Source organism: Podarcis pityusensis (assembly GCF_964106645.2).
Source record: "Podarcis pityusensis genome assembly, chromosome: 17".
Classification (NCBI taxonomy): Eukaryota; Metazoa; Chordata; class Lepidosauria; order Squamata; family Lacertidae; genus Podarcis; species Podarcis pityusensis.
In genome coordinates this window covers 36,251,044-36,275,630 of record NC_138042.1, presented here as the reverse complement: position 1 = coordinate 36,275,630, position 24,587 = coordinate 36,251,044, and the positions used below count along the sequence as shown (strand labels likewise).

Sequence of the window (24,587 nt, the reverse complement as noted above, 5' to 3'; positions counted from 1 at the left end):
CCCAAATTATTGTTATTCTGTAATAGTTCTCCCCATCCCCATCCCCCAAAAAGCATCCCTCTTGTATAGCTATTTGTTGAATTGTGTACGCACTGAATTAGTCAAAAGACCTGGCTAAAACCATTTTTTCCTTTCCTCCCCCTCCCCCCAAACTTGCTTTTGTTATGTATTGGCTTGCTAATCCTTGTGTTGAGCAGTATCAGACATCACCTTTCTTGGGGGCAGTTAGTCCACTCTTCCGCTTTCTTTGTCAAAGGGCTCCCTTAATAGGAGAAGTCAACAGGGAGGACAAAAAGGATTGAAAGTTGTATTTAATCAGGGTCAGAGAGGTGGTGTTCAGAGTGACGGGCCCACAGGCAGGCTGGCCTTTTATGCTTACCGACGCAGATGGTCCCAAAGCATTCAGCTAAGTGAAGAGAAAGCTGCCCAGTGAGCTATTGTAGGGGCAGAGCATCGTTACAGTTGAGAAGGGTTGCCAAGGGTAACTAGAGAGTATCACCAGTATCGTGTGATCACTAGTCTGTGCCTTTGAAAACGTTAAACTGAGAATTGCTTTGGGTCTCTTGGCATCTGGATGTTCATATGTAAGCGGTATTATCTTACATAAGCTTTTGATTTATTTTACATCAAGGAGTCGGACAAATGAAAAATTATTTTACTGCTTAATTTGAGTGAAGTTACCTTCCAAAAAACTACATATTTTTAATAGCATATCAAGTTTTCAGCCCAATGCAAGTTGCAGCAATATATTAGGGAAATACATTTATGAGGATTTAATCTTAATGCATCGGTGCAGAAGCTGTTTTTTTAAAAAAAGATGGGCAAAATTGTGTATCACTACCCAAAAGCATCTGAAAACAGAGAAGATTAAAATATACATATGATAAATTGAAAGACAGTGCTTTGGTTCAGTACTATTCTTTTTTAAAACCAAAGTCTCCTGGTCCCAGATCTCACACTCTTAACTGTAAGCAAATATATGCTAAGGTCATTAATTAATGGTGTCAATCAGTTTACCATATGCGTGGGGAATGATATGACTAGATAAGATGCACCCTAGAATAGCAGTTTTAGTACTCAAATGTAACCAAGTTGTGCTTAGTGCAGCCCAGGGGAGTGGGGGAGCAAGCAAAGATGGCTTCCTGCCAAGCTGTGCAAGCTTCCAATTCTTCCAGCTGGCCAGGGGCAGTTTTAGCTCCTAATGCAAACTAAAACGAGTCACAGAGCCCAAAAGATCCCTGAAGCTCCCAAGCATTCCCTTCTATAGGGAAGTCTCAGCTGGTTGGCTAAACTTGCTGAACTGCCCCTTTTTGCATCTTGCAAAATGCAAAGGTGGTGGTCATGGTTTACCATTCCTTTCCCCTTCCTTGCTTTTTACTCTTGGACATATTGAAAAGAAGCAGCTATTGTCTTGCTCTTTTTGTATGGAAGAGAGCAGCAGCCATCTACAGATTTTCATAGCTGTAGTTTGATAGTTTTACTTTGAGGAATGCAACAAACAATTTTACAATTTGAATTTAAAATAAAGGGGGAAGTGCACTTTCAATGCACACTTTTGAATAAGGATTTGAATAGTAGCGGATTACTTGCAGTTGTCATAAATTGTGAAAGACCTCTAAGAAAGCTATGCAGTTGAGAAACTATCTGAGTTGTGTGGTGCACTTAAAAATTGTCATAATTTTCCTGGAGACGGAAGTGAAATGTTAAGCATAGTATGGCGCCCTGGGTTTAAAAAATGTATTCTTTCAGCTTATGTAATATTTTGACAGCTTTATGTCCTGAAAAGTAGTGAACAAGTTACTTTAAAGCATGGCACAAGATAACACAAACTCAAACATTCATTTTAGACTTGCTTTCAAAAGCAGTTGTGCAAGGCTCTCTACAAGTTGAGAACCCCTTCTTGGGAGACATAATCTGCGCTGCCTTTCCTTTTGCATTCTGCGGCTAGAATCTAACTATCAGATGAAAAATTGCTTTGCAGGCAAGCCAGAAACAAGGTTTTCTGTCTGTAGAAAGTAAACCCAAGGAGGAATGGAAGAAATAACCTTATTCCTTTTCTTAGAAGGTCTCTATTTTTGGATGCCGACCATAAAGGAGGGGGAAAGAGGCAAAGAAATGGTTGAGCTACACAAATAAGTGCCGTTTTCCAAGTCACAACAGCCTGCATAGGGAGAATTAGTGAGCAATTTAAAGAAAAATTCAAGCCTACAGTGGTGCCTCGCAAGACGAAATTAATTCGTTCCGCGAGTTTTTTCGTCTTGCGGTTTTTCTCGTCTTGCGAAGCACGGTGTCGGAAAAGTTTTGGAAAAGCTTCAAAAATCACCAAAGTCTTCAAAAACCTCAAAAAAGGCTACCACACCGCGTGCTATGAGTTGCTCCTCGAAGTCAAGTCGCAACTGTATTAACGGTTTTAAGAAAAAGGAAACAAACTTGCAAGACGTTTCCGTCTTGCGAAGCAAGCCCATAGGGAAAACCGTCTTGCGAAGCAACTCAAGAAACCAAAAACCCTTTTGTTTTGCGAGTTTTCCGTCTTGCGAGGCATTCGTCTTGCGAGGTACCACTGTATTGAAAATCCAAAGTACCTGTTTCAATTTTTCTTTGTTCCATTGATGATAAAGAAATTGTTCCTGTTATTTATATTGTTCAGTTAGGCACTGCAATAGTGTAGCAGACTGTAGGTGTCAACATTTATAGTCTTGACAGCCAGCTCCTCATCCTAATGCAGGAACCCATCCTAAAGGCAGGTAGAGGCAGGACAGATAGGGGAGAAAGAGCTAGTGATTCACTTTACATGCTGCTGAGCTGTTCATAAACTGTAGTCTGAGTTTTTGAAATGAGAACAACAGGGCTTATCCAGCTGATTTTAATATGAGGAGTGACCCTTTCTAAGATAAGCAGGTTTGGCACTGTAAGCTAGTGAGGTGAGCTAGGGACTATAATACATAAGACTATATATTACATGTGTATTTTTGAAAGCTTAGGGGTAGTGCTTAATTTGGCCCTGAGTAGCTTTGGAGGAACAGTGGGAATACGAATGTAATAATATGAATCTTCTGCAGCACGACTCTACAAGGGTGTTAGATCAAGACTAGCACCTTTAATTGTGCTCAGAAGTGAGTATCGTTGCATGAACATTTACTGTGTTCTAATTTCCTCATACCTACAGTGGTACCTCTGGTTATGAATGCTTCTGGTTACGAATGCTTCAGGTTACGAGCTCTGCTAACCCGGAAGTAGCTGGTCCTGGTTGCGAACTTTGCCCCAGGATGTGAATGGAAATCACGCGCCAGAGGCCCCATTAGCGAAAGCACGCCTCAGGATAAGAATGGTTTCATCCTAAGAACGGACCTCCAGAATGAATTAAGTTCTTAACCAGAGGTACCACTGTATAAGGAAACAGGTGGTGCAGTCAGTTGGATTCATTAGCTCAAGTTTGTGTGTGCCCCTTTTGTTACAGTAACGGTAATCTGCCCTCTCTCTCCCAGGATCAGTATCTCTCTAAACTATGGTTGCACCATTAATGAAATTGTGAAAGAGGATTCTCAGGACCTATCAGATCAAGAGGATTCACCCATACTACCAGCTCCTTAGTTGTTATCGCCAATGGATACATTTTCAAGAGTTCTGAAAAGTGATTGGTTCCGTGAATCTCAAACGGCAAACCATCTTTATCAGCCCATAACCCTTGTGGAGATCTTTGAGCTTCAAGAAACAGCACCCCTATTAGATAATGGTTTGGTCATGACAAAGGTCCCATAGCAGCACACCCCATATTTTAATCATCTGTATTACAGCCATTTTTAGAATCACTAATTCAGCCTGTGACCTGCATTGTATGTTAAACCTATAAGGCTATATTCAACTACCCAAATCTGTTAGTGGAAACTAGTACAAGGACTCCTGTTTGTGTAGCAGGGCTTCCCTTCTCTCCTCCCCCATGGGCCCCCAGCACTTCCCCCTATGGAGGTTCAGAAGAACCCCCTGAAAAGTAGTGGTGGGGAGGCAAAGGGAGATAGTTTTGTTGGGCAAGTAGAAATGCTTTTACTGGTGGAACAATCTCTTTAGCACTAAATTGAACGCTACCCATAATTATTCTGGCATATTATTGTTTTAGCTTTCTTCTGACCAGGTGGCCTTTCTGAATTCTCCTAGTGCTAGTAAATTGGGAGTCATCAAGACCAGGTTCTTGGTTTAACCTAGGAATCTGTTAGGCAGCAGGATATTCAATAAATTAACAGAATCCCTAGTGAATTCCCAGCACATGATATAACCAGATGCTCTAGATAGTGTATTAGGAACACCTGGATGGTATTCTTAGCTACTGTTGTAACCTGGACCACTCATCTGAGATGGACATTAAACTGTGTGCCTAGGCAATCTTATATAGTTCAGGTTGAAAGCTGCTTCGATTATTAAATAATATAAATAGATGTGCAATAGTCTATCAGCTTAGTGTTAGTAAAAATTAATGTGACTTGTGGAATTGCTTGAGGGCAGATTTTGGATTATAATTGTGGGTGGAGAATTAAGTGGAGGTTTGGCCTCCACCTGTCTCCACCTAATTTTTTGTTGGGAAGAGGAGCTTTTTTTTTTTTTAAAGGAAATTAGGTGAAGACAGCTCCCTATTCTCCTCCCACCACAATCCTAAGTCTGTCATCAAGCAATTTCACTAGCCACATGAATATCCAGTATTGGCCTTGACAGGTTTAGGCCAGTCCTCTGCTCCAGCAGCTTGCTGGCACATTCTGCAAAATTGCTGCCACTTTTGAGTTCACAGAACCTAAGTCCCCATGATCAGTAATGGGGCTCCTGCACCCACCAGGTGGTCTCTCTCTCTCTCTCTCTCTCTCTCTCTCTCTCTCAGAACAGCCAGTGGATTTTATGTTCAAAAACGCTATTCTCCCATCTTGATCACAAAGAATAACCAGAAGGTGAAGGGTTTGTAGGAAAGGTTCTTGTTAAAAAAAGGGGATAGTTTTGTTTTGGTTGGGCTTTTCAGTTTCAAACAAAAGGTATACAACTGGAATACTGAATTGCGTATTATATCATTTATTCTCCAGTGGGGCTGAAATGTTTGGGGGGGGGGTTGAGTTTGCTGTGAACTCTGGAAAAAAAATAACATTGAAGCTTGGCTACTTATTTTTTTTTAATCTATTCATTTTATACTTCTCAGACAGATTTTTCCCTGGGGTGAAACAAAGGTTAACTGAAATTTCCTCTGTTGTGTACCTGAACGAATCAGCAGTTTGAGAAGGAAATCCCATTGATGAGCAAAGAGAGTGACAGGCTCTATTTAAAGAATTCCCCCGACTGTGTGGTAGACCAACCATGCCCTGAATTTAACTGTTCCTGTGGTCCTCATACTTGTACCCACCAAACGAGAGAGAGAGAGAGAGAGAGAGAGAGAGAGAGACCTAGTTTGTACTCTAAATGTTGCGCTCAGCTTTGAAAAAAATCAAGAACCATTGACAATTGAGAATTAGCATTACTAACAATGAATCAACTGAAATGATGCAGAGTGTAATGTTATAAAGAGAAAATATGAAGCAGTTGGAAACAGAAATGTGTACAGTGAGCTATTGCATGTATTTTGATTTTTTGTAAATTGTATACACTTTCTAGAATGCAGTAAAGTTAAAATATATGTGGTTTGGGTGAAAACAATTTTTGTTTCACATATATTTTAGTTCCAACAGATTATTTGGCACACTGGAGAAGATAATGAAGTGGAAAGGGCATAATAGAAATGATAAATGAGTAGAAAACAGCAAAATACATAAAGACCTATATATGAAAATGGGGAGGGGAGGGTTCCAGTACATGACAAGTTTGCTTGTTTGTTTGTTTCTGTATTTGAAACAGACTGCTTGAAATATAAAAGCATACATCTTCATCTGGATTAAACAATTTTAACTCTTGTTTTGTAGATCTCCTTAAAGTCTAGCGTTAACTCGCCACGGCCACCAAAAGGACAGAGGCTTCAGAGATTATAAATTCATGTCATAGCTTCTAGCTGTCAAACTACTCTTCAGGTGACAGCCTACTCCAAGGGTTACCAATGGTTTAAACTGATTTAGTGTTTAGATGGCAGTTAATTTTTTATCGCTTTTTTTTTTTAAAAACACCAAATTAATAGCTATTGAATCAACATTAAAATGGGAAGCACATTTCCTTTCCCCCTTTGGATTGTGTTTTGCATGATAGCGACATGGTAGGTTTCGTCAACTAAGGATTACATAAAAGTACGGCGGTGCATCAAGATAAAAGAAGAATTTGTAGTGTGGTCAATTATGTCAGATAAGCACAGTGATATGGTATGGTTGCTGTGGGAAGGAGGTCTGTTGCTTCGTTAGAATGGATCTGTCAAAAACTGCTTCAAATAATTCCTTGGGGGAAGTTTATGGATCTCTTCAGAGTTCTTCCGCTTTTATGGGATACTGACAAATAATCCATTCCATCAACGGGTTTCATCTTTTATAATAAATGATCTTCTCAGTCACCAGGACAATAGTAAGAAATCCCTTTAAGTGTGTACAGGGGTTTGGAGTGCCTTCATGATAAAAAATTGATTTCAGTTTTATCCAGAAGTCATTCCATCATCTCGGAGCGACTGAATGATTTATCCTGAGCATCATCTATTGTTTCTGTAGTGTTCCACCTTGATCCTGCTGGCAATTTATTCATCCTCAGTTTGCCATAAATGTGGTGATTCCCTAATAGTTTGATTACAGAATAATGTCTGGTTGAATGCTGTTCCAGTATACACAAAAAGACAAAAGGCACTATAGGCCAGATGTTCTCTTTTGTCAATAAACAGTACAGAATAGGTAATTGGCGATCTTACTGCAGTTTTACAATTAACTACACGTTTGTTTTGATTCTCGAGTGATGTAGAGTAGTCCTGTGTTATCTAATTCACATACTTTACAAAAGATTTGTGCTCCCCCTGCCCCCCCGGATAATTAGTTAAGAATAATGATCATCCTTGGGTTTCTTATAATCACTTTGCAGATTCTAGTGTCCATTTCACACTCATAGAAATATATAAGAAGGGCAACTCACCCTTTGTACACAAAACTAAGCTTTTGTAATTGTGTGACTTTATAATTAAACACTGTTTGTCAGAAAGTATCAACTAAGCAACTTGTTCAGAACAGCTCATACAGGATCCAAATCTCATACCCATCTTTGACAATGTTGCGTAAGCCACACATTCCAACTAAATATTTTCATGTGCATGCTTCTGGGGCATCGTTGTAAAAGCCACCTCATGGTAATGCAAAGCATTATAAAAAATTGCCCCATGGTTTTTAGAGATCATAGATGGCTGATAATGTGCATATTCAAGAATTAATGCAAATATGATATCTGCGAGCACATTTAGTCTGCAGACGCATGAAGGAATTGCAATAATTGTAGCCATTTTCTAAGCATGAACTCTTGGCATGCTATCTGTACCATGCTTTGTGGTGTGGAGGTAGTATAAGAGGGCAGCTCTATGAAGAATCTTTCCATTAGGCCAATAAATCTTTTACCCTGCTGAAATCCCACAAAGGAATTTGGGTTTTGCTCTGTAAGATGTGCCTGGAAGAAAATTCAGAGGTGATTGCTTAGTACATAGTGCAAATTTTAGAAATACATGCCAGTTCAGACTAATCTCCGTCTTTCATAAGATAAGTGGTTTAGTGGATAAAGGGAATGCAGTAGATATAATCTTCAGCATAATCAAATTTAGCAGTGCTTTTGACACAGTTCCACATGACATTCTCATAAGTAAACTAGTAAAATTTGATTGTAAATGCTTTGGAGGATAGGGTTTTGGATTGGAATGAACTTGGTAGTTTAGAGAACTGGTCTGTAAGCCACAAAATTAATTCCAAGAAAGATCAAACGGAGTTAAAAAATAAAATGCAGATCATGACATCTTGGATAACTGAATGGCCGTGCTGAGAAGGCCATGATTAATAATAAACTGAACATTTTTTCAGTAGTGTGTGAACTGCTGCTATTGTTTTTTAAAAGCTAGCTAGTATTTTACTAACAAAACTATTATATTACTTGATGCTTCCTTTTAAAATGTTTGATAGAAGTATGATATCCAAATAGCAAAAAATAACACTTTTCCATCCTGTGCCACATCTCTGATTTAGATTAACACACTTAAAGGAAAATGTAAGCAAATTGGATTAAATTCAGAAAAAAGATGATAAAGACACTATATGACAAAATGTTGAAAGAAATCGACTTGGACCCCATCTGCACTATGTATTTAAAGCAGCCTGATACCACTTTAAACAGTCATGGTTTCATCAAGATTCTGGGAGCAACAATTCTCAGAGTTCCCTGGGAAGGGACACTGAGTGTTACACCATGCTGGAAATTGGAGCTCTTTGAGGAGAATAGGGGACTCCTAACAATTCTCAGCACCCTTAACAAGCTACAATCCTCAGGATTCTTTGGGGGAAGTCATGACTGGTATGAAATGTACTTTCAGTGTAGAGTACAGATGGGACCTTGGATTCAGATTGTGCTGCCACTAGTGGGAGGTAAGATTTGTTAGTTCCCCTTTCCCCCTGCAGCTCTCTGTGTGCTGTCCCAGAATCTGTACTGACGGGTTGGGGAACCCGCTGTAATGATGTGAGAGGTGGAACTGGCAATAGTCTCCTCCTTTTTAATTCTTTCAACATTGGGATTCCTCCACTAGATGATGGAAAGAGCCTTTGTGTGTGTGGAAAGTGAAGTGTTTGCTGAGAAAGAGATATCAACTTTGTTCCATTGTACTGTTTACATACTGTTACGTTTTATTGGACTAATTACTTGAATATATAGAATCATTGCCATGTTGGTTCCATAAAAAGTTACATATGTATCTGACATATAACTCTTATTGAGGTACAGTGGTACCTCTAGTTGTGGACACGATCCGTTCCAGGGTGCCATTCGCACCCCGAAAAGTCCGCAACCAGAGCGCGGTAGAGCGTTTCTGCATGTTTGCACGCGGCGAAACCCGGAAGTATACACTTCCGGGTTTGCCGTGTTCATGAGCCGAAAAGACGCAACATGAACCTAACGCAACACAAGGTATTCACATTCACCACCACCTGGAAAAGTTGGATTAATTACAGTAACTGACATCCACCTAGCTGCTTCAGTGGGTAATACATACAGATTGTTATTAAGCAACTTTGTTGACTGCTTTAGAAGGAACAGAGTTCACTGTGGCATTGGATTGGTTCTGTTAATAAGGCAAGTATTGTTGGCATTTGAGAGACAATGGAGTGTGCATTTGGGGATAAAGTCAAATCGCTGCATTAGCAGCACTAAAGTGGCCTCCCCAGGACACAAGCCTGGGCGGTGTGTATGGAGGTCCTGATTGCCCAAACGACAACCCCAGCCTTGCTGATGTGGTTCAAAGGAAAGCAGAGCAATATGTTTGGCACCAGCTTGGCTGCAGCAGTTGCCGGAAGGAGGTGTACAAGGTGCCATCCAACCATCTTAGGGACGCCGCTCTCTCCTGGCAGTAGAGCGCAATGACCACCTGCATTATGCTGCTTCAGGGTTGCTTATATATGTGATCTTATCCCGAGTTTGGCTGCAGCTGCACACACTGAAGAACACACTGGTAAAAGTTGAGTGGGCCACTTCTGTGGTCCAGATGGAGGCTCTTTCTTTTTCCCCTTTTCTACTTTGATGTCCTCTGCTCTGGGCCATTATTGGGATCCAAAGGTCACACACATGGACGTGGTAGATGGTTGGTGGAAGGACCCAGGTGAGAGGCAGGGAAGTGAAGATCTCTTAGGGTTAGAGACTGGGAGTAGAAAGGAAATCTTCCAGGTGAGAGCTGGAAGGGTCCACCACTTTCTGTAGATGACAGGGGTTGAGAGCTACTTTTGAGAGAGGACTCTGTGTTCTTTCTTTCTTTCTTTCTTTCTTTCTTTCTTTCTTTCTTTCTTTCTTTCTCTTTTAATAAAATCTTACTTAAAAAATAAGGCAAGTATAATATATATATGTATTGACACAAGGGGTCACCTCTACTTTGCTGTATTAATGTCATAAAATTGTATCCTAAAAATACAACATTCACATACTGTTTAAAAAATTGCTTATTTCTCACTGCAGCAATATGGTATTAATTGCCTTTTGGTAGACATGATATACATAGATATGCTTCAGAAAAAAATCTGATCCAATTGATGAAACATCTGTAAGTTTAGGCTTGAACTAAAAGCCTTTATGGGAGCTGAAAGGAAAGATAGTGTGATTGATACCAACTCAACTGCAAGTAGAGAGAAACTAAGGAATTAATTCGCTATCAGGAACCAGGGAATTGTGCTGTCAGGAACCAGATAATCAGAGATGGATTGCATGCAGAGAATTAGGCATTTCTTATTTCTCCCTTTCCCGACATCAGTTGGCCATTGAAAATGTAGTTTAATGAGCCAGTCAGATACTGGATGTTGCTCACTAATAGGGCTTTGGAGCTGTGTCTGAAGACTGTTGTCACATACATCTGTCCAGGGCACAATGGATCAAATTTTGAGATTGGTGTGGTAATTAGATGCACTAAGAAAAATTGTGCTCAGTATACGCAGTGTTCGGTATTACAGGACAGGATATTCAAGAATTCTTTAAACAGATTGAAAAGTCATTGAGCAAATATTTTTCTCATTGTCTAGTAGTTAGTGGATTCTTGTGCGGTGAAATTATTGGTTCACAAGGGAAGAAACTAGAGCTGGGCCCCTGCAACAATTACATTGGTTAGTTGTTTAAATGAGCAAATAGTGAATCTGGGAGCAACACAAGATTTGGCATCTATTTCTTTGTGGGTAATATCATTTACAACTTCTATATTAAGAACTTGGGTAAAGCAGGTGAACTCTTCTCTTTAAAAAGCAATAGACCTAGCAAAAATTACCACTGCAAACCACTGTGTGATTGTTTGTAAAACTTTGTGGGACAAAAGGTATTTATTCGTTATTGGTGGCTATTTGAAGTATCAAGCAGATACTTCTTTTTTAACAAAAGTTTCCTGATAATAATATTAGATGTTCTTATAATTTCTAACCATGAAATAGTAAATGAGGGAAGAAGCAAGTTTGGGACTAATAAAGATATTGGCAGTCCATAGATGGGGCAAAAAAGGAGAAACAGCAAACTATGTTTTTATCAGTCTTCACCGGTAAAATGAAAATGTACAAGTCATGCAGGAAATAGCAATCACTACAGCATTAATGAGCATATGCTGCAGCAGTCAGTTTCAAATTTTCCATATTACTGGATATTATTTTCTAGAGTGGGCACTCTGTTCATGTGATGTGCTGGCTGGACCTGTGTGTATAATTATAACCCACCTGTTAAAATACTAAAGGCTACTTAACAATAGTTAAAAATAAAAATAAAAGTGTTGAACAGCCCAATCACTCCAAAGATGATAAAACTCATAAAGCAACTACTGTGGAAATAAAATAAATAAATACCCCTCAAAATCTGTTGGGCCTTCCCCTTGTCCTACACGAACTGAGCCTCTTCTCCCTTGAAGCTACACATTGCAGAAGATGACTGTAGTGGTAGGGGAACTGTTTCAGGAGACTTTGTATACTATTACTGCTCTTTTTATTAGAAAATCTCCAGTAGCATCCAAGGAGCCCCAGGGTTCCTTAGAAAACAAATATGCTCATATTGGGAAAAAACCTGCAAATTTCACACCATTATTTACACATGGTAGATTGTTGCAGATCCTGATCCTGATATGATCAAGCACCAAGGTGGGTAAAAGTATAAACTAAAAGTTTGGGCGTGTCACTACTGAAGTTCATTTTTTTCAGCCTTTTAAAAATAAGATTGACAACTTTTAAATGAGAAATTAGACATATTTTTGAAAATCAGTTTTAATGGTTTTTAAAATATCTTTTTCAGGAGAAGGTGGAGCAGACTGGAACATCAGTGATAAAGACGTAGAGGTAAATTGATAAAATGTTGCATATTCTTTGGCTGTTCTTGTGACTGACCAACAAACTCTGTGTGGGTGCCTCTCTAAATCCCTCTGTATAAGACATACTAAAATAGTCTAATGTGTGTAGATGTGTTGCTTTTACAAATGCAGGGTGTATTGTCTTATAAATTGTGTTGTTTTCATTACATTTTGTAAGAAATAAAAATTCAATTTCCCATGATAATTTGTAACACGATAACCAGCAACCAATTATTACAGAAGGAAGAAAAAGATAATGCTCGTCAGTAGATATAGTTATTTTCTTTTTAATCAAGATTTGGCATTCAAGTGAACATTTATTCCATTCCATAATACCTTTCACTGACTATAGAATATACAGTAAATCAAGAAAGTGTATTTTGGAAAAGTACAGCTATGGGTACGTTTGCAGTGATAAATCTATGTATCCTCATAATAACTGGAAACATAAAACAACCAAGAAATATATGAACTAAAAACTTAATAAAGAATTATATTCAGTGGGATGGTTTGGTACAAAGCAGCCTCCTCACCTTACACAAATGGAGTTGAAGTGGCTTTCTGTGAGTTAGCTGTCAAATTTGTATAGGGAGAAAAAGTGTATAGATTTTCCCTCTTCATTGAAAGTTGCCCTGATCTAACTAAACTCTCTCCTATCATAGCTTATGGTTCTTGGTGGTCCTGAAGAAAGCTAATACTTTTAAACTTTTCCCAAGCATGTATCCTCATTATGCGTGTGTGCATGCGTGCAATGTGGTGTAGTGTGGTGTAGTGGTTAAGAGCGGTAGTCTCGTAATCTGGGGAACCGGGTTCACGTCTCCGCTCCTCCACATGCAGCTGCTGGGTGACCTTGGGCTAGTCACACTTCTCTGAAGTCTCTCAGCCCCACTCACCTCACAGAGTGTTTGTTGTGGGGGAGGAAGGGAAAGGAGAATGTTAGCCGCTTTGAGACTCCCGAAGGGGAGTGAAAGGCGGGATATCAAATCCAAACTCTTCTCTTCTTCAATGAATAGATTCATAAATAATTGTTCAACCCCCAAGTTAATCACTGGGCTATCTGTAAAACATCACCACCACCCATGATCAGCTGGCACAGACCAAGCAGAAACATGCCACGTGCAGGTCCCATCAACCCCAGCCAGCATGCCAGTGGCCAAGTGGGAGCTACATCACTAGAGTCACATGGTAGCCAACCTTTCTATAAAGGTTGGTATAGAATTAGAAGCAATGCAAGGAACCCTTTTCTTTGCTTATAGAAGCTTAACAAGCCAACACATTTTTTCTTTTGCACAACTCCGTTAGCAGCAGTATTTGAATTTCCAAATGTAAAAAATGTTTTGCTCATAAGTACTTCAGACTAATGGCTGACTTGGTTCGTAATTGGGCCTGAGCCAATTTTGTCACCCCCTCCCCCCAAAAAAAACCTTTTTGCTTTTCTTTGAGAGTTGAAGATGCCATTGAGAGCTTAAAATACGGTACCTCCCCTTCCCTGAGAGTCCCAGAACACTAACCATCCTCCCTCTTATTCCCGGCTACAATTGGGATGTCCTTGAGAAATAACATTTCCAAGGGATCCTAACACCAGAGAGGGAGGCATTTCAAAGGTCATCTCTAATCATGTTTGATGTTACCAGGAAGAGAGTAGTGGATGAAGACCAAGACAGGAGGGAGTTGCCCAGCTTGAATTACGGTCTGAGCTGGAGAAGAATTTGTGGGTTGAATTATAGCTTAGCATTATGAGCTGAGCAAATTTGGTGTTACAAACTGCCTTCCGAATTTCAGGAAGACCACTCAGTGCAGTGAAGTATACATTTGTTTTAGAAGAAGTTTGCAGTATGAATAAGCCCTTCCGTTTAGATGTTATTTTTAGAATCATAGAATTGTAGAGTCAGAAGGGACCCTGAGGGTCATCTAGTGCAACCGCCACAATGCAGGAATCTCAGCTAGATCGTACATGACAGATGGCCACCCAACCTCTGCTTAAAACCCTCCAAGGAAGCTGAGTCCACTACCTTCCAAGGGAGTCCATCCTACTGTTGAAGACCTGTTTAACGTCAGAAAGTTATTTCTGTTGTTTAGTCAGAATCATATTTCTTGTAACTTGAAGGCATTGGTTCAGGTCCTATCCTCCAGAGAAAGGAGCAAACAAGCTTGTTCCATTTTACATGTGATAGCCCTTTAGATATTTGAAGATGGCTATCCTATCTCCTCTCAGTCTTCGCATCTCCAAGCTAAACATATACAAACATATGCAACCATTCCTGAAAGGCTTGATTTCCAGACTCTTGATCATCTTGGTTGCCCTTCTCTGTACACATTCTGATTTGTCAATATCCTTCTTCAACTGTGGTGCCCAGAACTGGACACAGTATTCCAGGTGTGGTCTAATCAAGGCAGAATAGAGAAGGGCTATTCCTTCCCTTGATTCCCTTGACACCATACTTCTATTGATGCAGCCTAGAATAGCATTAGCTTTTTTTGCTACAGCATCAAAGGGATAGATAAAACTAATTAACATGTAATTTCAAGTTTGCTTTCTCAAAATTTGACTTTTAATTGTACTGGAACTAGATGCAGAGCTCAAATTTTCTAATCATTGCTTCTGTTTTTCTGCCACATATCTTACAAATTTGGCTCTGAAGAACCTGATTCTCGAAAGCAATTAGTGAATATATAGAAAAGTGGTTTGGCCATGGTCATATAAACTATAGATTCTGAACTGACTGAACCCATTGTTGAGGCAGTGAACAATTGGACGTTTGCATCAGTTTTTGTCATTTTTTAAAAGATAGTTTATTAATTTTTAAAATTAAGACAAAATACAAGGAACATCAAACATGCAGATACAAATGGAAAAGAAAGGAAAAGTGGACTGAATATCATTGAAAATATTTTACTTGTGTGGCTGGTCACTATTTTTGGCTTGGTCACCGCTGCAAAATGCTAAGTATTCCAAAGCCAGAAAAATTGAGGCAAGTAGGATTTTATGAAAAGAAAACTGTCAATGTAGAATTATGCAATTTTATCCCAAACAACTGCTTTTCCAGAGATTGCTCTCTATTATACTTCCTTATGTTTTTGATATTCTACAGTTCTTGCGCTTAGATTTCTTATTACTCTTGCGTATCAGCTCTCGCAGCGGCTGCCTTTTACATCTGTGCACACGTTTACTTGACCTTTAGCTTTATCCACAAATAGCTGGCGCAGAATGTGCTCCTCTAATTGAATAACATGGTCACTATCAACTGTAGTCTTCAGTATTAGAAAGACAGTAGGTGCCCATTACTGCCATTGACTGCACTGTATTCAGCCAAATAAATAAGGAAATGACCGTGTCTCACTGCAAAATCATTTCACAGATGGTCTTTGGAAAACAGCAATATTAAGAAAGAGAAGGCTTTGAGAGTCTCTTGATTCCAAGTTCTCCCCCCCCCTTAAGATTCCATTTTCTCTTTTTCATACTCACATACCTAAGAATTTATAGAATATGTGTGAGGTCAAGGTTTTTGTTTTTGCTGTTTCCTCTATGTTTTCTCGTTTCTTTTTTATCTCCCCATTCACCCATAGAATAAAAGTGCTTCAAGAGATTATATATCCCATGAATTTATTCATGGCAAATTGTTTTTGCAATTATTTTTGATGCATTTTGCAGAATTCTTTATTGTGAACTAATGATGACAAAGGTTGGCTTAACTATGGGAAAAAGAGACATACCAACTTCTAAAAATGCTTTTCCCCCTTTCTTTCTTATACAGTTACCAGTGGGTAAAAGGCTTACCAGGGATTTAGATGACTTTTGTTTAAACAAGTATACAAATGCAGAGCTGAATTTTTGACTCCACCTACTAGCCTTAATAGCTACAAAAGTCTAGAATGGCAAGGCAATAAGCTGCAAACTTCTAATGCATTTTCTTTTCATTTCTTTAGGCACGGATTGGCAACTATGTTACAGTGCGGCACAACAACAGATACTACACACCAGACAAAAATGTCACTTGCAGAAATTGTGATAAACGAGGTCACTTATCAAAAAATTGTCCTACCCCAAAGGTAAATACAGTATTCTGATTTGTCTATGAAGAGAGCAATTTATTCTGTCAGTTGACAGCTTTCAGACTTTTAAAGCTCTGGTAAGAAATAATTGTTCTGAAGGGACATTTTGAGAGGGGGGAAGGAGGAGATGATCATTTCCCTCCCTCCGCTCATGACAGTCCAGAAGACAGTTTTGTCCCAAGAATCAACAGTTGCGGACTCTTTTGAAATTTGCACCCTATACTGGGGGGTGGTGTGGTTTCAAAAGGCAGTCTGCACTTATGTGAGAGGAATTTACTTGGCGGGGGGGCGGGGGCGGGCAGAGGAAATAGTTCAAGGACAGTGTCTCCCCGCCTCTGAATTTAGCAGTAAACTGTGGGCACGCTCCCCATGCAGAGGATTCCCATATGCTTATTGTAAATTGGTTTCTCCCTTGTGCCACATTGGTTCATGCTTCCCATATCCACCTACCATGCTGGCTCTGCACAAGCAACTTGCAGAAAATCCTCATAGGCTTCCCATTGCCCCCTTGTGCTGTCTGTATGGACATCTAGATGGGGGGTGGGGTAGGGAAGGGAGGCAGATCATCTTTCTGCACAGGTATGGAGCTCACAATAGATTGGATCATGCCATATGTATGTGACGGGACAATGAATGGCGATAATTTAGAAATTTTCAACAGTTAATATTTTAGTACATATCTCTGCTCTCGTTTGCATTAAATGAATCATCAGTTTGAACACAAAGTGTTCCCCTGGCCCATTCCCCATTAGACAAGTTCCATGTTGGCTGAATTAGGAAGTGAAATCACCAGAGAGAAATCTTTAAAAAAGTATCTACCATTCTTTGTCCACCTTTGGCTGATGGCAGTGCTGATTGTCTGGTCAATTTCAGCTCAGCAAACACTGAACTCGAAGCTTTATGCAATCAGCTACCCAGTGTTTTATTTATTTATTTCTAGTATTTTTACCTGACCTTTCTAATAAAATAATCAATGTATCTTACAATCATTAAGGCCACCATAAAAACTGTAAGTATTAAAAAAAAAACATATCAGCAACCATTTTAAACCACCAGCAAATATCCTTGCTAAATGCAGAGTCTCTGAAAATCCTTCTGAAATAAAACCATTTGCTGCTTGCTTTTTGATGAGCAGCAATGAGGCCAGGCGCAACTCTCTTAGGGGTCAGTTTCAGATTTGGGGTACCACAACTTCAAAGGCCTTATCTCTAATGTCCACCTGCCACACCTCCAGTTGTGGGGGGCCCCAGAGCAGGGCCTCTGAAGTGGAACCAGATGCTTGAGCAGGCTCGCATAAGGGGAATCAATTATTTTCTGGTTCAAGCTGTTTAGGGATTTAAAGGTCAAAATCGGCACCTTGAATTGAACCCAGAAACAAATTGTTGGCCAATTGGTAAAGGGCTGGTGATGTCATCTGCTCTACCTGTTTCAATCAAAACCTGATTCCTACATTATCTTCTGGAGCAGCCCCACAGATTCCACCGCAATAATGCAACAATTAACCTGGAATTGGAGAGAGAGAGTGACTGAGGACAGGTCTCACAAGACTGGTGGATTCACCCTAAGTTAGATAAATCTTCATCAATTTGTGAGCTAGTTTTAGATTTCTTTATAGTCTTTGTATTTTATTGGCTGCAGTGTGTGTGTGTGTGTGTGTGTGCGTGTGTGTGTTTTCGTGATGATCCAGGTTTGTGGAGAGTTGTTGTTAAAATATTTGAAGTACAATATGGTTAAAATTGGTGTATTTTGTTAAAAGGGAGCAAAAATTTTAGGGAAAGTTGCAGGTTGCACTTTGTGTGTTGCAAATTTGTCTGTCAAACATTAAGACAATCATATCATATAGAGAGCTTGCACAGAGATCATTGCACTGTGGCTACAGATTCAACAGGATCGGTGTAGGCACCAGAGAAGTAGGAATGAAGGGAGAAAAAGACTTTAAAAATACCAGCCACCAGGAAAACCAGTTATACTGTGGGCATGGGTAAGAGGGTAACTAACCCATTAACCAGAGGCATTGGAAATAGGAATAATTACTGGAATCTAAAGCTGCTGAGAAGGCACTATTTCTTTCCTCTTTGGTTAACTGTTGTTCACACATGGAAATACCAGGACTGGTCGTCTTTCTCTGAACTCCCATCAAGAGCAATAGCAGGGAGGAGCATCTCTGGAAAGTTATCGGCCACTCAGTTTTCATGATCTTTGCTTCACTTTCTAGGCAATGAACATGTAACAGGTGTCTGTGAAAACTTTCTGAAAATGCTAGGAAACATTTGTTTATATAAAATATGCATGCTTGTATCACATTTATCACAAGGTGACTAATATATATAATTCTGATTAAAGAAATAAAAGCGCACTAAAACTAATAAGAAGCTAACAAACATAAAAAACAGAATTATCCCCAAGTTTGTTTGTCAATCAAAGCCCTTTCAGACTGAAACTATTTTAACGTGGTATAAAAATGAAAAAAGGGATTGTTTTTTGAGTGGCTGCTATTCCGCAGTCAGAGTGCTACCACATGAAACATCATTCTCTGGTACCTAGCTGCCTAACTCCTGAAGGTGGGCAGATATTGAGCAAGTCCTGGCTTGATGACTTCAGTAAATGCCAGGCTCATTTGAAAACGGCTTTGATACCTTGGCTGGTGTTAATGGCACACAACAATTTGCATTTCTTTTGAGAGACTGAAGATGCAGCATGTGCCGCTCTTGTTCATTGCCTTATAAGTCATAAGAAAAACACCAAAATTCAAAACCAGCTTTGAAAAATCATTTGCTAAAACATAGATTAGCCTTTGTCAGCCTGCCCAAGCAGGAACTATAGACAGGGCTTTCTCAGTGGTGGCCCCAACATTTGAAACATCCTTCCCAGGAAGATGTTTAGAGTCATATCACTGCTGTTGATCTTTTAAAAACAACAGCAGTGACTTATTTCTGTCTGCATTTGGCTGTATTGTGCTGCACTTAAAAAACCAAAAACCTTTAGTGGTTGAAGGTATATACGGCATGTATGTCTTTTGATTTTATTTTCAGGTGCTTTAGAGTTTTATAAGCAACATTGTGCGGGCAGTGTGCCCTGAACGTTTAAGGTGGCAAATTGGGTGAAGCATTGGTACCAAAGAATGCTGCAATCAAGTTTTTGACAGGGCCAGTTATTGTGAGAATGCCCCCCCTTCTAAGAGTTTCACTAGCTACTGGTATATTTTGGTGCACAATTCAAAGGGCAGGTTGTGACCTTTAAAAGCCCTAAATGGGACTGGGTTATATAAAATACCATTTTCTCTTATATGAGCCTGTCTGAATCTTAATGTGTTTGAGAGAAACCATTTTGCTATGTTCCAGCAGCTTCTGAGATGTGTTTGGCAGAGATATGAGAAAGGGCCTTCTTGGTGGCAGCACCTTGGTTCACAGGGAATTGAGCTTCCATTGCCATACAAAAGTGTTCACACACAGAGATGGATAGATATAGATATATTGGCCTGCTAAGACAATTTGGGTTTTGGTTGATAATTTCTCATTTATTGCTGTTTTAAATTTATTTGTTGTTTATCTGCTTTTGGCTTTTAATGATTGTTTCCTTCTATATTGTGTTTATATATTACTGTTAGCTACCTCAGGCACCTAACACAGGATGGCATAGTATAAATTTAAATAAATCATGTAGGTTGGAAGCCTTAAGCAAAGTGATAATGGTTCGTTCTGGCTCTCAGTGTGATTTTGCCATAGTTTCCTTGTGCATTTTACTTAATTTAAATTCTACAGATGCTTCAGACATTTGAATTTCCTGTCTTTGTATTTCTCCCACAGAAAATTCCACCTTGTTGTCTGTGTTCCGAAAGAGGTCACCTACAAAACAGCTGTCCTGCACGATTTTGTTTAAATTGTTGTTTGCCTGGACACTACTCGAGAGAGTGCCTTGAGAGAACGTACTGGAAAAAACATTGTAACCGCTGTGATATGAGAGGCCATTATGCAGACGTGAGTACACAGTTAACCAAAGCTACCCCATATTTCTTTCCCTGTTCTCTCTTCAGAACCACTTGTTCTTGTCACAATTTGTTGGGGCAACCACCTAAACTCCCACTTATAGAACTGTGTCTAGTAGGCGGTATTTCTGGGCACACACAGATTTCTGTGTACAGTTAATATTTTCTGTATCTTCGTAATGTTTGGATTGATGATGAAGTAATAAAAATAGAATGCAAAAATGAAATCTGGCAGCGTTGAAATCTGGCAGGTCTGTATTCTTCTTTTATATTCTTTCTGTGCATTTGAGCATTTCTTTGAAACTTTGACCAAATTTTGTACTTCCTTAACAATACCTTACTATACAGGATGTGGAAGTATGTTTTTCCTTGTTTGTTTTGTTCATTTGTAAACATTTCCCATGAAAAATGAATGTCATAAAATTCATGAAGAATTGCTGACATTCAGTGGAATGTCAGTACATTTTAAAATCATTATATACATCTTTAAAATTACTTTAAAGATGGAATTGCTATTTTTGAATTTGTTGTACAGGCTTGGGAGTGGGGACTTGGTCACCATGGATACAGGCATGAAGTCTAATTATGACAGGATCTTGTATGTACAGTGGTACCTCAGGTTACGTACTTAATTCGTTCCGGAGGTCCATACTTAACCTGAAACTGAAGCACCACTTTAGCTAATGGGGTCTCCTGCTGCTGCCGCGCCACCGGAGCATGATTTCTGTTCTCATCCTGAAGCAAAGTTCTTAACCTGAAGCACTATTTCTGGGTTAGCGGAGTCTGTAAACTGAAGCGTATGTAACCCGAGGTACCACTGTACCTAACTAGCTCGAGTTCTACTTAAGTATAGTGAATAAGAGGCTGAGAACAGAATTAGGAAATTCCTGGTTCAAATTTTCACCTTTGCAGGGGGACCAGAGGAGTGCTCCCTGAGCCTTTTGAGCCAATCAATTAAAAAGAAAGTCTCCTGTCTTCTCTGTCTTGTGTTCTGTTACTTAGTCACACTAGAGTGTGATGGAATGTCAGGACTAACATGTGTGCATGATTGTGCACAGCCTGTATATAAATTTTATAACCAAGGTTCGTTTATGTTAGTGCTGAAGTATTCTTAACTACAATTAAGTCAAATGGGGAGAAATTGTCTTGGGGAGGAACTGAGCAGATATTGTGTGTGAATCCAATCTTTTAGCTTTCTCAGCTAAGTTATCTACACCAGAACCTACTTAGTATATTAACAGCAATGCTATGGAGATGATGTCTGTAAAAGTAGTCTAAAATATGCTAGATATACCCAAGAATGTGGGAGGTCTGGTTGTAGGAAGTGTGATGCCTCTTGGTTTTTTTCATAAATATGGGAAGTTCTGATTGCTCCAAGATGATTTTTGTGGGCAGTTTCTGTTTATTGTGCAATTATTTAACAAAAGAGTAGCCTGTTGGATCAACAGTCTTGTCCAGCATCCTATTCTCACAGTAGCCAACCAGGGATCAGCAGGAAGTTTGCAAGCAAGACCTGAGCACAACATAGCTTTTAAACTATGCAGGCAAAATTCATGCAAATCTGAAAATGTTGGTTGTCATTCTTGACACCTGCCCTGTTATGATCTTAAACTTCTGCATGATGTTTGCATAGAGGTGTCCATCACTTGGGCTATTGGAATCTACCTCAGGCTCACATATTGAGGAAGAATCTAAAATTGTCTAGGTCAGAATTTCCATTTCTGAAGAGCCCAAAAAATCCTCTGTGTGGAGACTAACACACACACAATTTTCTGGCAAGTGCATGCTTTCTAGGATAGTGCAATGTGTCTTCCTTGCCATATTTATTTGGGAGTAAGTCCCATTTATTTCAGCACTGAAATAACTAAAGTATTTGGAGTTTTTTCATTCATTTCTACCTCCTGTGCTGGAGGCAGGGCTGCCAACTTGAATAAAATATTGGGGGGGGGACCTAGGTAAGCCTCACCCCACATAATCAATCATAAGACACGGTTCATACACCCCATTTGCATGGCAGTGCTCATTAACTTTGGGGGCCTGGCCCCCTCAAATATTTTAATGGGGGGGTGTGTGAAGGGACCCTGGCCCGTAGGAGTTGGCTCATATGGTTGGAAGCAATATGCCTCTGAATGCCAGTTGCTGGGAATTACAAGTGGGGAGAATGTTGTGCTCAGATCCTGTTTCCCATAGGCAGCTGGTTGGCCATAGGAGAACAGAATGGACCACTGATTCAAGCAGGCTCTTTTGACCTGGCACTTTTTGGAAACACCTCCCAGACTAGAATGGAGGTATCAATAACCTCAAACAGATACCATTTATAAAAAGTAGTGATTTAATATTATTGGGGTCTAGTTTTAGTGTACATTTTGAATATCACACTGTTTTCATTCATTGGCTTGGAACCAAAAGTACCTTTCCGGTATTAGAATGCCCCTTGTACTCACAGTAGTTCTAACCTAATGGAAGGATACTGAATGGGAAAATGTGACTCTAAATACAGATAAGTTTTTCCATGTGTCCAGGCTCTTGTGAAGAGTGGCACAAGCCCTTTATTCATACCTTTTAACAGCCCACTAGGGTCAAGTTGCCACAGCCTATATCTTCCTTATTCTCTGTGTCTCCTAGTGTCTGATGTGGTTCTACACTGCCATAGCACCAATACATTTTCTCCTTCTGCCCTTTGTTCTTTGGATCTAATCCAGTGTACTTAGATATCCCCCCCCCCCCGAATGCGGACATTCTGTTATTATTTTTTCCCCAGCACAGTGTATTCCCATGATAATTGTTCTGATCACTATTTTGTCATCTGCTCGTGTGTTGCAGTGGATTTGGAGGAATGTGGTTGTTGTTGTAGTCCGAAACACAAATCCTAGCAGAGTGAATTTGATGTGGATGAACTGAGAATTCTGTTGTGGAAATTTAGAACTCTTTTTAACCCTCCTGCTCTTAAATATGAAATACTACTTCTGCTCTTTTCTTCGAAAGTTCAGAGTAGTACGCATGGGCTTTCTAGTTGACTATCATCCAAGCATCAAGCAGGTCTGAACCCTCTTAGCTTCAGAAGTTCTCTAGAAGATTATAGGCTAAGCCCTTTCATTTCTTCCTCACACCCGTTTCTAAATAATGCTTTAGCCCCACTTTTCCCAAATAGTTTCATAAAGCTTACCCTGAAGATGATCTGTGTGTCCAAAATAGAAGAATGAACATGTTCCTTGACTTGAGTGGAGGGAAGAATGTTGGGTGGTGACATGAGAGGGACATGCCATTTCCAATAACAGCCTGGTGTGTTGTGCCCATACAACACCACGAGGGAGGAAGAGAAACAGGTGCCTGTTTCATTATGCCCTGTGGGGTCCCTCCATATATGGGAGCTCATAACATGGTAATTAAGTACCGTTAAGGATACTTTATAATTTCTAGTTCTTCCAGTGGACGTTAGTTGAGGAAGGGTCATGTGGGGCGAGCTGTTGATAAGAGAGTCACTAAATGTTTTTATCGATAGGTTTAATCAGCTCCTTTTCTGTTAACTGTCATACAGTTAATTAATATGACTTGTGCCATTAAATCTTTTGTTTGCTGCAGTGGCTTGCAATGGGGCAGCTCCTAGCAGCAGCTTTGACAAAGCACCAGAGAATTCTGTTAAAAAGTTGTGTTTAGTAATTGTAGTCATCGTGTCAGGCCATAACTGACTTGGAGCTGAAGGATTTTTGTGAGATGAGTAGTTGTGCCAGCAGGGACCCAAGTCTCTTGGGCCAGCCGCACTCTCATTAAGATTTGCCGCTAGCAGTGGCGGTGTTCGGCAAGTATGTGACGTGCATTCTGTTATTGTATGCTTGGCTTGTCAGCCTGCAGCTTTCTGACACTCACTTATGTCACTCTTTATTCAGAGAGGAAGAAGCTTTTGATAATTTGACAAGACAAGCTCTTAAACGATCTAGGTCATGGCCTTCACTGTCTGTGATTGTGAACATATTTCCTGAAAGCCCTGTCACTCATCACAGCTACATTTTCTCCCGGGGAGCCATAGGCCTGTCCTGGTCTCTTGTCAGCTCACACATTTTGGTTATTCATATACCAAATACAGTCTTGGTTGAGGGTTGTTTTTTCCCCCCTTCACTTTTGCAAATGCTAGCATGTTAGTAAGGCTAATCCTTTCTCCTGTGTTGTGTTCCCAGCAGGGTTGTGTTCAAGGGTTCTCTCTACTACAAGGCAGACAACTGGCCAAGGGGAGCTGAAAAGGAGGAAAGGCCACTTAGTGCTGTTTTTGTGTTTGTTCATTGTTGTGGAAATATGAGAACTGGTGGCAAGGGCCTTGTCTATTGAGCACTTGAGTCTTGGTCTGCTGTCAGGGGCTGTTTAAGATTGAGTGTTTTATTTTCTTTGATGTTCACATTTGAGAATAGGGAAGTGGGAATTAAACAACAGATGCACTAAGCCGTTGTTCTCGTAAAACAATAATTAGCACATGATAAAATTCAATATGGGTCAAACGGAACAATATAAACTCTTGATTCATCTGGTGTGGCAAAGTGGGCTGATTTGTGTTTTATTTTTTTATGAATACTCATCACTCCTAGT

The 24,587-nt window shown here is 39.8% G+C and overlaps 1 protein-coding gene across 3 annotated transcripts in view; it reads left to right on the top strand.

Annotated features, from left to right (window-relative positions):
- Positions 1-24,587, top strand: part of ZCCHC7 (zinc finger CCHC-type containing 7) — a 128,069-nt gene that overhangs the window by 66,123 nt on the left and 37,359 nt on the right. For all 3 annotated transcript variants that reach the window (XM_080986858.1, XM_080986860.1, XM_080986859.1), the window contains exons 3-5: positions 11,917-11,960; positions 15,899-16,021; positions 19,831-20,001. In XM_080986858.1, coding sequence (XP_080842984.1) covers positions 11,917-11,960; positions 15,899-16,021; positions 19,831-20,001 — 338 coding nt within the window. The remainder of the gene's footprint in view (positions 1-11,916; positions 11,961-15,898; positions 16,022-19,830; positions 20,002-24,587) is intronic.